At 33.0% G+C, this 12,684-nt stretch overlaps 1 protein-coding gene across 2 annotated transcripts in view; it reads left to right on the forward strand.

Annotated features, from left to right (window-relative positions):
• Positions 1 to 12,684, forward strand: part of Jwa (PRA1 family protein Jwa) — a 123,668-nt gene that overhangs the window by 61,789 nt on the left and 49,195 nt on the right. For both annotated transcript variants that reach the window (XR_016550265.1, XM_090412370.1), the window contains exon 4: positions 4,771 to 4,891. Coding sequence is in view for 1 of the 2 variants with exons in the window: in XM_090412370.1 (XP_090268496.1) it covers positions 4,771 to 4,891 (121 nt within the window). In the remaining variant the exon portion in view is untranslated. The remainder of the gene's footprint in view (positions 1 to 4,770; positions 4,892 to 12,684) is intronic.

Consider the following 12,684-nt stretch of genomic DNA (forward strand, 5'->3'; position numbering starts at 1 on the left):
ATATACCCAACTTTGATTCATTTTAAAACTTTCTTGCACACACTTCTTTTCAGTAAGAATTCAATTTTATTGTACTCAAAACTAAATGGTAATCACTTCCAATTTCAAATCTTCTGTATACTCTTGTGTCTTGAACTAATGGGTTCATTAGTGAGGCTTTTCTTATTTCTTGCATCTTCTCTCCATGTGAATTTGTACACATTTTTATTTTGGAACATGGTTAGCAATAACTAGTCTATGTCCTGAACAAAAATGGCTGTTACTTATCATTATTATTAGTTTTGCTCTTTTCTCCAAATTTTCCCAAAACGTTTCTGTATGTCTAGTGATCATTTCCTACTACTCTATGTTTAGATCTCCAACAAGAACCAACTTTTCCCTTTTTGTTGTCAACTGCCTTGAAAAATTCCTCCACTTCTTCCTTAGTATAGCCTTTTGTGCATGGGGAACTAGTCCCATTATTTAGTTTCCCATTCTGATATTTGCTTACATCACATCATCATCATCCTTTCAAGGATATAGGTCCAACAGCCTTTTTTCCATCTTTTCCTGACTTCTATATCTTTCAAGTGGGTGATATTTGAGTATCTTTTTGTGTTGTCTTGAACTGTTAATTGTATCAATATGTTTGATCCACTTCTTTTGGTATTTGTATATTTTGTCCAATACCGAGTATTTTTAGTTCTTTACATATTCCTGAGCCTTTTTTTCCCCTGAGAGGATAGCCTACTGCTCATAAAAATTTCTTTTCTCCAGTTTCTATTATTTTTTCTTCTGCAGTTTTAATGGTCCATAATTCACTTCCTTACTATATGGAAGGTCTTGCCAAAACTTTATAAAATGTTATTCTTGTATGCTTTTGAACTTGGTTAGGTTTGAAAATATTGTTACCCATTCCTGTTATCTTTAGAAAGTTTGAAATTTTGATTATGTTTTGGATACAACCCACAGCATCTCCTGGAGAAAAACCACCATGCTCCACCATAGTAAATTTAAAAAAGAAAGAGTTTTTAGAATCTGCAGCATAATTCAGAAATCAACCAAATTTAAATAAATACGGTTGCATAAAACTTCCCAAAATTTGGGAAACATTAATTATCAGAGATCCCGCTTTACATTCTAGGCCTCCTATAAATACCCATGAAGGGCGAGGACTTTAGTCACCCACTTGTTTCACTCAGTATTGAGTTGTATTTGAGTGTGTTACAGTAGGTTTTTTTTGTAATCCTTGAGGATGTCTCAGTGACTGAGACGAAATATTGGAAGCATTAAAACTCAGTTTTAATCCCTTTCCTAGTGCTGTAAATATTCCATTAAACCTCCAACATGATGTCCAGTTGTCAGCCCATCCTTGTTCATTCAGTATCCAGGTACCTAACAGGGTGCACCATGAGACGGTGAGAATTGGACATTAGGTCAGAAGCCCTTGTCTGTTCTCTGCATTCCATAAGAAGCTATATGGAGGTTTCCTCTAATTGCACACAAAGGAAGCACTACATTCTAACAGATCTCTCTGATTTACCAGGATTTTATTGAGAGTAGAGGATGCCAATGAATAACAGCAGACATGCAAAAGTAGCATGACAGTAAATGAGAGCATCGAAGTAGTAATGATAGCTTTGGCTGCATGGATAAATGGTGGTGAGAACAGGGTATTTGGAAAGCAAACCTGTTATGGTGAGGAAAACTGGAAGTTGTGAGGTCTTAGTTGAGGTAAGAGTGATCGAAGAGATTAGGACTGGAAGGTAAACAATGCAAGGAGAACAAAAATGGAAGTAAGAGAAAGTGAGAATGAGAAAATAAGGACACGAATAGAAGTTTATGGAAGAGCAAGAAAAAAAAAAGAGGAAATGAGATGAAAACAAGAGTGCAAGAGCAAGGGTTGGAGAGAGAGAAAGAAATTTGTTTACCAGATGCAAATAAAGTGTGTCTGGTAAACAAATCTCCATTTTGGCATGTTTCTCCATTCTTATTATTCTCCATAAAATTTTTTTTTTGTTATTTTTAAATATTTTGTAAAACTGATTTATTTGAAACTTAAACAGTTATCACGAAAACTTAATACAAGTATTAAAAGGTGAAGGAGTTCCTTACTAAGACACAGATTGTAATTTCTAATATTTTGAATTAAAGGGTAAATTAAAACCATGGTAATACCGTATTTATTCAAATATAACTTGCATTCCTGATTTTACTTTATGAAGAAAGAAATTAAAAAGTGTCACATATACCTCGCCCATGAAAAAAAAAGTTTAAACACGTTCACGTCGGGGCGATAACTTGCTCTCCATGATAAACAACATATCCTTCTCAACAGCCATTATACTGCAGATGTAAGAAAAACAAGTAGTTTCATTGTATCACTGAATAAGGTACAGAGACATTTGCAGTCTGTGTAATATATTCCTCAACAAATAATGCAATTAGAGACAGCTGAATAAAAACGGCACTAACTAATGACAGAAACTATGCTGTATAGACCCAAGGAAAAACCATATGTTGCACTGGAAACACAGTATCTAACTAAAAACTATTGTCCAGTTTTTCAACTATATGAAATAAGTGTTTGTTTGATTGCATTTGAAATTTTCAATGTCATTATGACATCACAAAGGCCTAACTTCAAATAAAATTCTACCACGAACTGAGACATGCCATATAATGTGAATTTGCCTGCCAGCTTGAATGCAAACAAGCAGCAATAAAATTCATCTGAAGGGTTGAAACTTTGTGTGAGTCGAGTCCGCTGATAATGAGAAGTTTCGTCGGAACAATAAACGGGCAAAACACCATGTCTTGAACATCTTAAAACTAAGAAAAATATATAGTGAATGTTGTTATGGCAGTTTCAGATATTATGGAATTCGGTTGAAGAGAATTAGCATTTCAACTCAACAACTGTCGATTGCCTTTATCTTTGGGTCGCGTGGTCTTTTGTTAATACCTCACCAGTCATATGCATGTCTTCATAGCTGCTCTATCTCTACTGGCCTAAAGATGACTTTGATGATGCACACAAGGAAACCGCTCTCGAGGCCAGAAGTAACAGTAGTGAATAGGAGATTCTTGGTAAGTCATACCCATTTTCAGTTTTTTCTTAAAAACTTTAGTTTCCAAAAATCCCTGCATATATCTCACACCACAATTTTTTATTTTAAGAAAAAATGTGCGAGTTATATTCGAGTAAATACAGTATACGCTTGTTCAAAAAAAAAAAAAAAAAAGACATGCTGAATATCATCATCAATTCTCTGACATTTTCCCTCATGAGGTGTACAGGATATGATAGTACCACATGAAAAATTTACAGCATTACTAACTTCTTATCTGCTGAATATAAATATAATAAATGATAATAGATACTATAACATCAATCAATTTGGTCCATATTAGATTGGAAAGTTTGATCAACAGTTATAAATCTCATTATTTATGGATTCTAATCCTACTGCAGGCATCAATGTTTAAATGTTTTACTAGAAGAAGAATTTCATTGTGTGCTAAGAGATCATCATGTTTATTGGAGGGGATGAAGTATCCTGAAGAAAATTCCATGTTTGGTCTCAATTAGGTATTCCAGAAAATTTCTGGAAATTAATCTTTGCCAATTCATTGCACTAATGTATGGTAGGTTTACAACAATTCGTGAGTGGCGTTTACATAAAAAATTATGAAATCTGTTATATGTATTTTTTTTTTTTTTTTTCTAGTATCTCAAGATTGAAATGCATAAGAATATACCTGATGTGTGAATATTTTTCATTCAATTGGCATTCATATACTTACAGTAAAATGTTATTGCAACAAAAAATTGCTATTTGTAAATCAGTGATTAAACATTTGAATAGCTGTTTTATCTGCCCCTCCCCCCTTTTAAGTTTTTTAATAGTCCAAAGTACATTAACAGGGTTATCATTATAATATAGTTTGATCTTAACTTTAACTAAGTTGATAAAACCATAGGTGAAAAAACTGAAACATCTAATAAGAACACTATAGAGAACTGTTTTTTCCATCTATATTTATAGAGTGTATTTTGCCTTCATGTTGTACTAATTTAAAATCAATTTAGACATAAATCTAAGCCTCTAACATAATAGTAACATCCTAGTTACTATGTAATGCAGGAGTGCCAAATCTTATACATGGATGCCTGCTTACTTTCTTTGTGGATCTCACTATGATACTAGTACACTTTTACAGTAATTTTGACATTAAAACACATTTCTTTCATGCTAAAAAATCGAAAACGTTTTGGCTAATAACATGGAAATCTTGCAAAATATGAGCATTAACTTTCTGCAAATGTTTAATCTCATTTCAAGGACAAAAAGTTGCTTGGTTTATAAACAATTAATCTTGACACTGTGTATTTTAACAAAGTAGATGACTCTTTCATTTGTACACATGCTACAGTGTAGTATGTGTAAAAAGGCATTTCAAGTCATCAATGAATCCTTTTAAAAGTTGGCAGAGACTACCAACATACAGTTGGATGGTTGTCTTTAAATATATCACTGACATTGTTTGACAGTTTGATAGCAGTCTTGTGTATCTCTAACCCAGAATGATTAACTTATGGGAAGAATAAGAAATCAGTTTTAATTTTTCACTTTTAATTATATGCTATTTTGTTCTCTTAAATAAAATGAATTTTTTATGCCTAAAAATTCACATTATTAATTTCATTATTTTAGATTGGTATAGTTTTTGTATAGTTGCAAAATCAAAATGTTAAGTTGTAAGCAGCTTGTTTTGAAATCTTTGCAGTTATATTCCTTCATGCCTCTTTGAGATTAAGAAACTTAAAAAACAAACTCACAAACAAAATGGAAACAGTTGGATTAAAGAGAACTCCCATGGGGATACTCCTGGAAGTCTCAGAACAGGAGTAAGTATTAAGCAAGTTTTAGAATTTGTAAACCTTTAATTTCAGATAATAATAGTCTAGTACAATTACCTAAGTATATACAAAGCACTAGACATGAATTGCAAGGAATAGAATGTATAGTGTATTAAGAAAGGATGGGAGAGGATTGCTAATGATTACAGATTGATTACATCAAACAAGAATAGATCCCAGATTAAGGTGGTGGTAGTATAAATAATACAGGCACTGGGTTTGAGGCTACTTGGTCTGAGATAGAGATTAACAGAACAAAATGCTTAGTTGGACACTTCAAGCTGGGCTCTTCTGAAAAGATTGAACTGCATAGAGATAGACCTTATGAATACAAGAATTATTACAGGAGATTTCAACATAGCAATATAGACTATAGTAAGGAGAAACCATACAAGACAGAGGAAAGAATTTATAAAGTTACTGAAAGATAACTGCTTTAAGCAGCACATGATGGAAGGAACACATGGAGCAATCTAGTAATAGCATTTGTATATAAACGAGGTAGTTTTGTCTCCAGTTGGAGAGAGTGATCATGCAATTTTAACTTTTGAAGTGGCAAATCATGTGAAAGCTATGAATAAAAAAAAAAGGATGTGTTGAACTGCACAGAGAGTTGTTGGAAGCTTTGAATGGGAAGTGGTCAGAGGATGCTTGAAAGAATCTATAACTGACTGCATTCCTGGACTCAGGAGAATAAATTATATAGCTATTAAAAAGCTATAACTGAGTCTTAAGGAGAATTGTATGGATGAATACTAAATAACCAGGTTTTAACTTGGAAACAGTTGAATTGTAAACCTTTATTAATACTAGATGTATTCAGCATGTTTCATTGCCTATAAATAACCTCTTGAAGATGCTGCCTGACAGCATCTTCAGGAGGTTATTTAACATAAGTAATAATCAAAAATACTAAATGTTTCTGAACAGCCACTATTTCTATATATTAAAAAGATTGGAATGATAGTTTAATTGTGTGTATCATTAGGCATATTACATGCAATCTCTACATTGTTATGTAAACTCTGTATGTGATTGCTGGCATAGGAGAGGTCTTGAATGTTACACATATTAATGATTAACAAATGTCGTGAAGGATTAGTCCTTGGTTTCTTTTGAGTGAATGACTTCAAAAAACTTCTTGAACAATCTGTTGAAGTAATTCTCTTCTAAGTAAGGCATGGCAGATGCTTGCCAATTTACTGTGTGATGTTCTTTAAGGATATACTGAGTCTGCTTTTCTATTCCCTTTTATTTTCAGCATCACTTACATGTTCTGTTTCATGGATTTTTAAACTTCTCCCAGATTGATTTAATGTACATCTTTCCATAATAACACAGAATCTTGTATGCTCCAGGATGTTTATAAAATGGAACTGTCTTTAGGGAAACTTTGGAAGCTTCCTAAGTTGTTAAACTGGTTTGAAGGCTGTTCTCATGTTGACTGATTTTATTTGAACTATTTTTCTTGATGTATTGCCAATGTATGGTATGTAGATATCATTATCAGGCACTTTTTACTGTATGAATCATTTATATCTTGGTCTTTTTTCTGTCAGCCTGGTAGAGAACACTTGTTTTGTAATCTTTCCTCTCCCATTCTGTTTAAGTTACCATACCACCTGAGATTAGCTCTGCTAACACGTTCCTGGAATGCTAACAATATTAGGATAATATTAACGATATTAGGAAAGAACTTAACAGTGTTAAGTTCTTTCCTAATATCCTTGTTTTTAATATAATATTGCCACTGTTCACACCTCTAATCTTTCTCTGGACTCATATCTGCTGTTTCTAGTCTTTGGTCAAGTGTTTTATTTCTAACCCAGCTCTCATATCCATAAGTTAAAATTGGTTTGAAAACTGTGTACAGTCTTATATACAGCTAATTTAGTGTTTTGACTAATTTCTCTCTTATTCCATATAAATTTATTTAATCGACTTCCTACCACACCAGCTTTGTTGATTCTGTTGTCTATTTGTATATTTAATTTTCCATCTTCACTGAAAATCATGCTTAAGTAGCTGAAATGTTTTATTTGTTTTATAAGTTCTCCATTCACGATGCACTTGATATTTTCATTGTCTTTGTCTTGTTATTGCTGATTTTCATACCAAATTTATTACAACAGTTATTCAATTTAGTCAGGAAATCTTACAGGATTGTACTGGATTTATTTAAAATTATAACATTATCCACATAAAGAGCTTAGATTAACATCTCCAATTTTGATATCAGGTTTAATACCACTTTCCTTCATAATGGGATCCATATAGATAATGAATCACAGAGGGGGATATTGTACATCCTTGTCTGACACCAAATTTAACATTAAACCATCTTCCTGTACTTTAATTCTAACTGCTGACTTATAACTCAAATAAAGACTAAGTATTGCTTGATATAATGCCCCATTGACACCATATAACTGCAGTGTATTGAATAGCTTCTCTCTTGGCACCTTGTCATATGCCTTTTCCACATCTACAAAACTTAAATACAGATCTTTGTTATATTCCCTTGATTTCTCAACTATTTGTCGTAGAGTGAAAATCTAATCCTTACAGCCTCTGTTTGGCCTGAATCCAGCTTGTTCTTCACCAAGCTTTTCTTCCACAATCCTTCTCAACTGTTTCTCAAGTATACTTGCATGAATCTTACCAGGAACACTCAATAGGGAAATGCCTCTGTAATTCTCATGTTCAGTTCTATTTCCCTTTTTATATATGGGTACTATGAGAGAGAGAGAGCTCTACTCCAATCATCTGGAATTCGTCTCTTTGTCCAGGCCTTCTGAACTATGCAGTGTAGCACTGCAAGACTTTTATACCTCCATACTTGCGCATTTCTGGTTGAATATTATCTACTCCTGTTTCCTTTCTGCATTTCAGGCTTTTAATGGCTTTTTCTATTTCAAGTATGAATATGTATTCCTGATTGCATGCCTGTTGAGTGGTTTTTACTACTGTGCTGTCACTGATTGTTTCATTGACCAATTTTTAGAAGTAATTACTCCATATGTCAAGGATATCTTTTTCACCAGTTTTCATATCACCTCTAATTCCTTCTCGAGCACTCTTCCCTCCATTTCTGAGCTTTTTTTTCAACAGCCTCCAGAATGTTTTGCCTCCTTCTTGATATTTATTTTCTGTGTTCTTATCAGAGTCTTCTGATGACTTTTGTTTGTTAGTTTTACATAGTGTTTAGCTTTCTTACATTTGTCTCTGTATTCTCTAAAAGCACAAGCTGACTTATTTTCCAGGAACTTTTGATATGCTTTCTTCTTTTCCTTCACTGCCTCTTTAACTTGCTGTGTCCAGTATGTTCTGATTTTTCTATCCTTGCAGACAACCTCACCACAGTTTTCTCTGGCTGAATCAATCAGGGTTTTCTTTAAAGCTTGCCACTGAATCTCCAGTTTGGTTCCTGTTCTCAAACTATTTCATTTGTTCTTGAATAATGTTTGTGTATTTTAGTCTAGTTTACAACTGAAAGCTGCTCAACTTTCAGTTGTAAACTGTCAAGGATATCTTGACAGTTTACAACTGTACACTTTAAAACTTTCTTACATGTTCTTCTTTTCAATATGAAATTCAATTTTATCTTGCTCAAGACTAAATGGTGATCACTTACAATTTCAAATTTCTGTACACTCTAATGTCCTGTATGGTGAGAAAACATCCCTGTCAACAGTAACATAGTCAATGAGACTTTTCTTATTCCTTGTCTCCTCTCTCCATGTGAATTTGTGCACATTTTTATTGGAACATTGTGTTAGTAATATCCAGATATTCTGAGCAGATATCCAACAGGTATTTGCAATTATTATTAGTTTTGTTCTTTTCTCCAAATTTTCCCTAAATATTTTTGTTTGTCTGATAGTCATTTCCTACTGTGCTATTTAGATCCCCAATAAGGACCAACTTTTCCTTTTTCATTGTGTCAGTTGCTTTCTCTAAATCTTCAAAAAATTCCTCAAGTTCTCTACCTTAGTGGAACCTTCTGTGGGACCATAGGCACAAATAAGTCTCATTGTCCAGTTCCCCATTCTGATTTTTACCCACATCACTCTACTTGATATTGCTTGCCATTTAAGATTAGCCTCCTATTTTGTGTTAATACTATAGCTACACCTTTTTTTTTCCCTGATTGTCATTGCCTGAATATAACATTTTGTATTTATTGCTCAGAAAAATCTCACCAGATTTTCTTTTTTTTTTTTTTTTTTTTTTGTTTCAGTCACCCCTATTATATCGATCTGGTACTTATCCAATTCCTCAGCTACCTCAATTTCTTTGCCATTCAAACTTCTTATGTTGGTAGTACCAATTTTGAACTCTGGTGATGTTGAGTTGGGGTGTTTAGATACTAGTCCTTTTTAACAAATTTCTGGATTATCACACAATTGTTCATAAATAAATAAGTTTCTTTAGTACTTTATTTTAGTAGCCATTTTGAAGGAACTGATGAAATAGGATTTGAAGTTCTTCTTTTCTTTTAATTTTGTCATTTTCTAGAATATTTATAGTGCTTTTTTTTTAAAGTTTTGATGATGCATAATTTTTATTGAAGGTCATGGAACAAGTTTGCTTATAGGTACCTGCCATTGTGGGTTTCTTTCCTGTAGAATTGCCTTCTAATAGTAATCCTCTGAGAATGTTTTTGTTGACAATTATGTCTAGGAATGGTAATTTTTCATCTTTTTCTGTTTCTAATGTGAATTTGATTTTTGGATGGCGATTATGCAGGAAATATAGAAAATCTTCAAAGCTTTTGTATGTTTCCAAATGATAAAGATATCAACATATCTCCACCAAACATGGTTTTAAGGTCGCCTGTGCTATACCTACTTCCTTAAATTTGTCCATTTATCAGTTGACAATAGGAGGCGATAAAAGGTGAGCCAATTGCTAGACCATATATTTGGTAGTAAAATTTTTCTTTCCAAGTAAAGAATGAAGATTTGAGACAGTGATGGAAGAGACAAGTTTAGCTATCACCTTAACAAAAATGATGTCAGGAGGAAATAGGTCTGCAAGGATCACTCTCTATTTGAAAGAGGACAATGTCTGTTTTATAGAAGCCAAGAAATGATACACTTGATTATACTGTCATTCCAGTCTTTTCAATTTATAGAAATGGCAGCTATTAGAAAGCATTTAGTTTTTTGTCATTTTTTACTTATGTTAAATAATCTCCTGAATATGCTTGTCAGCCACATTGACAGCAAAGCATGTCAAAGAAATACATCTAGTATTAATAAAAAAAAAATAATAATAATATATCTATGAGATAAAATCTGAATATGTATTATTCATTCAAATCTACTTGTAGTGAATTACCTAAAAATCGTATGGATATTAAATGGATGAATAAAATTTTGAAATAGGAGCTGCACAAAATGAAAATGAGAAAAACTGCAAAGTATACTCTATTTGATCACAAAAGAAATGAAGAAATTATGAAAGAATTAAACCAGGAATCAGTAATGGAAAAAATTAAAAAATATAAACATAAACGGATGGAACACTTTGAAAGAATGAAAACAGAAAGATTACCAAAACAAGCCTTAAATTACAAACCATTAGGAAAAAGAAAACCAGGACGTCCTCTTTAGGGAGTCAACAATGACTTGTAAGGCAGAAAAACAGGCCACTCTAGGCCTAAATCCTTGACAGGCATGATGATGATAATGACAAAATGTAGATCTAGCACTAGAGAGAGCTTAACAGCAGCATAAAAAACAGGCTAGAAAAGTAACAGCTCTATGGGTGGATAGAGGACTATGAAAAGCAGTTAACCTTAAAAGGTAAAGGGAAATCCAAGAGAATCTTTTACTGTGTGGAGAGGGAAAGTTGAAAAATAACCAGAAGAATAATAACCTTAGTGAATATGAACAGTAGGAAAGTATCAGATGCTTTAGAAATAGCTGAGTTGTTAAACATTCACTTTAGTAATGTATACATCCCAGGTAAATTCACTAGCTATCTGGGTACTGAGGTGGAATTAGATGAAGGGATAGAAGTGGATGAGTTGGAGATATTAAAGATATTGCAAAAGCCTGATTTGAACACGGCATCAGGATTGGATAGGATGCCAGTAAGGTTGCTGAAAGAATGTACAAAAGAATTAACAGTACATCTGACTTGATTATTCAACATGAATCAACATAAGCATATTTCCTAATGAGTGGAAGAAGAGTGAGAGAATTCCATTTTACAGGGATAAAATAAAATTAGGATCTGCTTCCAGAGATGATGGATCCTTGATATCCTGTACAGAGTATAGCATGTATCCTTGCATAAGTGTAAGATTATGCATTATGAAATGAGGACATTTTTATGTTGAGCCAATACATGAAAGGTTGGTTGATCTACCTATAGTACATTAGTACTGTGTGTGTAGTAGATTGGGAAAGGAGGAACTTGTTTACATTTATTTAAAAGACTCTGTATTCCTTGGGGAACACAAGGAGGGGGAACTGTTCCACAATACAGCAGTTGCGGGGATAGAGGAGGAGGAAAAGAAACTTGTTCTGTGAATTTCAAGGTGCACTGTGAAGGGATGTTGATTAGCAGCTGCACGTGTTCCAACAAGCTTAGTACTAAGTGGGAGAATTACTGATGCTATTTCAGATGAACATTTCCCATGAAAATATTTGTAAAATACACATTGCGGAAACCAAACATCTGTGTGAAAGTGGGAATAGTGAGTTGGTAAGAGATGAGTCATTAATAAGTCTGCTTTCTCTCCTCTGTATTGAGTCATGCATTTGATCAACGGCACTGCGCTGGCAAGACATGGGGTGCTTGTTCATTGTTGGTCTTTGTTGCTGCTATCTTTGCTTCATATGATAGGCATAGCGGGTGCTTACATGTGGCTGATTTTTACTTGGAAAGCTGATTTAATTCACTATAAGTATTTTCAGATTGTGCAGAAGTAATCGGCTCCTTTTGTACCCACTGTTAAGATTTCCATTTAATGATTAATTTTCATGTTTTTGTTGTTTATGAAGTAGTAGAATAAACTTCTTTCTCTGGTACAAAAATTGGTCATTTGTGCGACAATTTGAACTACGAGAGGTAAGAATATTTATACTCCAGTGAAACATGAGAAATATTTAAAAATCATATGTTAAATAAGGAATTTAAAAAAAAAAATCACTTGGAAGTGAAGAGGTAGTTCTATGTTTTCAGGAAAGGGCCTAACAAGAAAACTGACTGAACATTTTGTATTTGTGTAAACAGTGATTAGTCTGGTAGACACGGTTAAGTATATGTTAAACCAGTTATAGAGAGAGTCAGAGAGTGATTGATTGATTGTACTCTTCTAAGATAAGGAGATGTCTAAAGTGTAAATTTATTTTAGAAGGCCTTGTAGTTATTTATATAATTTTATAAAAATGTATATAATGTTTTAGTTTCATTAAATGTATATATCTTTTTTTTTGTCTTGAGTCAATGATTATCCGGATTAAAGTTAAAAGTCATTGCACCAATCAGAATGAACTCTCGTTCTAAAAAAAATCTCTTTACAGAGACAGTAAAGGATTAAAATAAACAGATCCTTGTGACTTTAGGCACAAATAAGTTTTATTGCCCAGTTTTTCATTTTTAAAATGTTGTCCATAACTCTGCTTGAATTGTGTTTAGTGTTAAATGCTATTCTTACTTTTTGCTTTTGCTTAACACTATTCCCTCAATATAACATCCTATTTAATAAGAGTAATTTAATTATTTAATAACTAAGAATTATTTAATAGGAGTAATTTAATAAAAAA

Source organism: Typopeltis vanoorti, chromosome 2 (assembly GCF_054136105.1).
Source record: "Typopeltis vanoorti isolate ZY-2024b chromosome 2, IOZ_Tvanoo_1.0, whole genome shotgun sequence".
Classification (NCBI taxonomy): domain Eukaryota; kingdom Metazoa; phylum Arthropoda; class Arachnida; order Uropygi; family Thelyphonidae; genus Typopeltis; species Typopeltis vanoorti.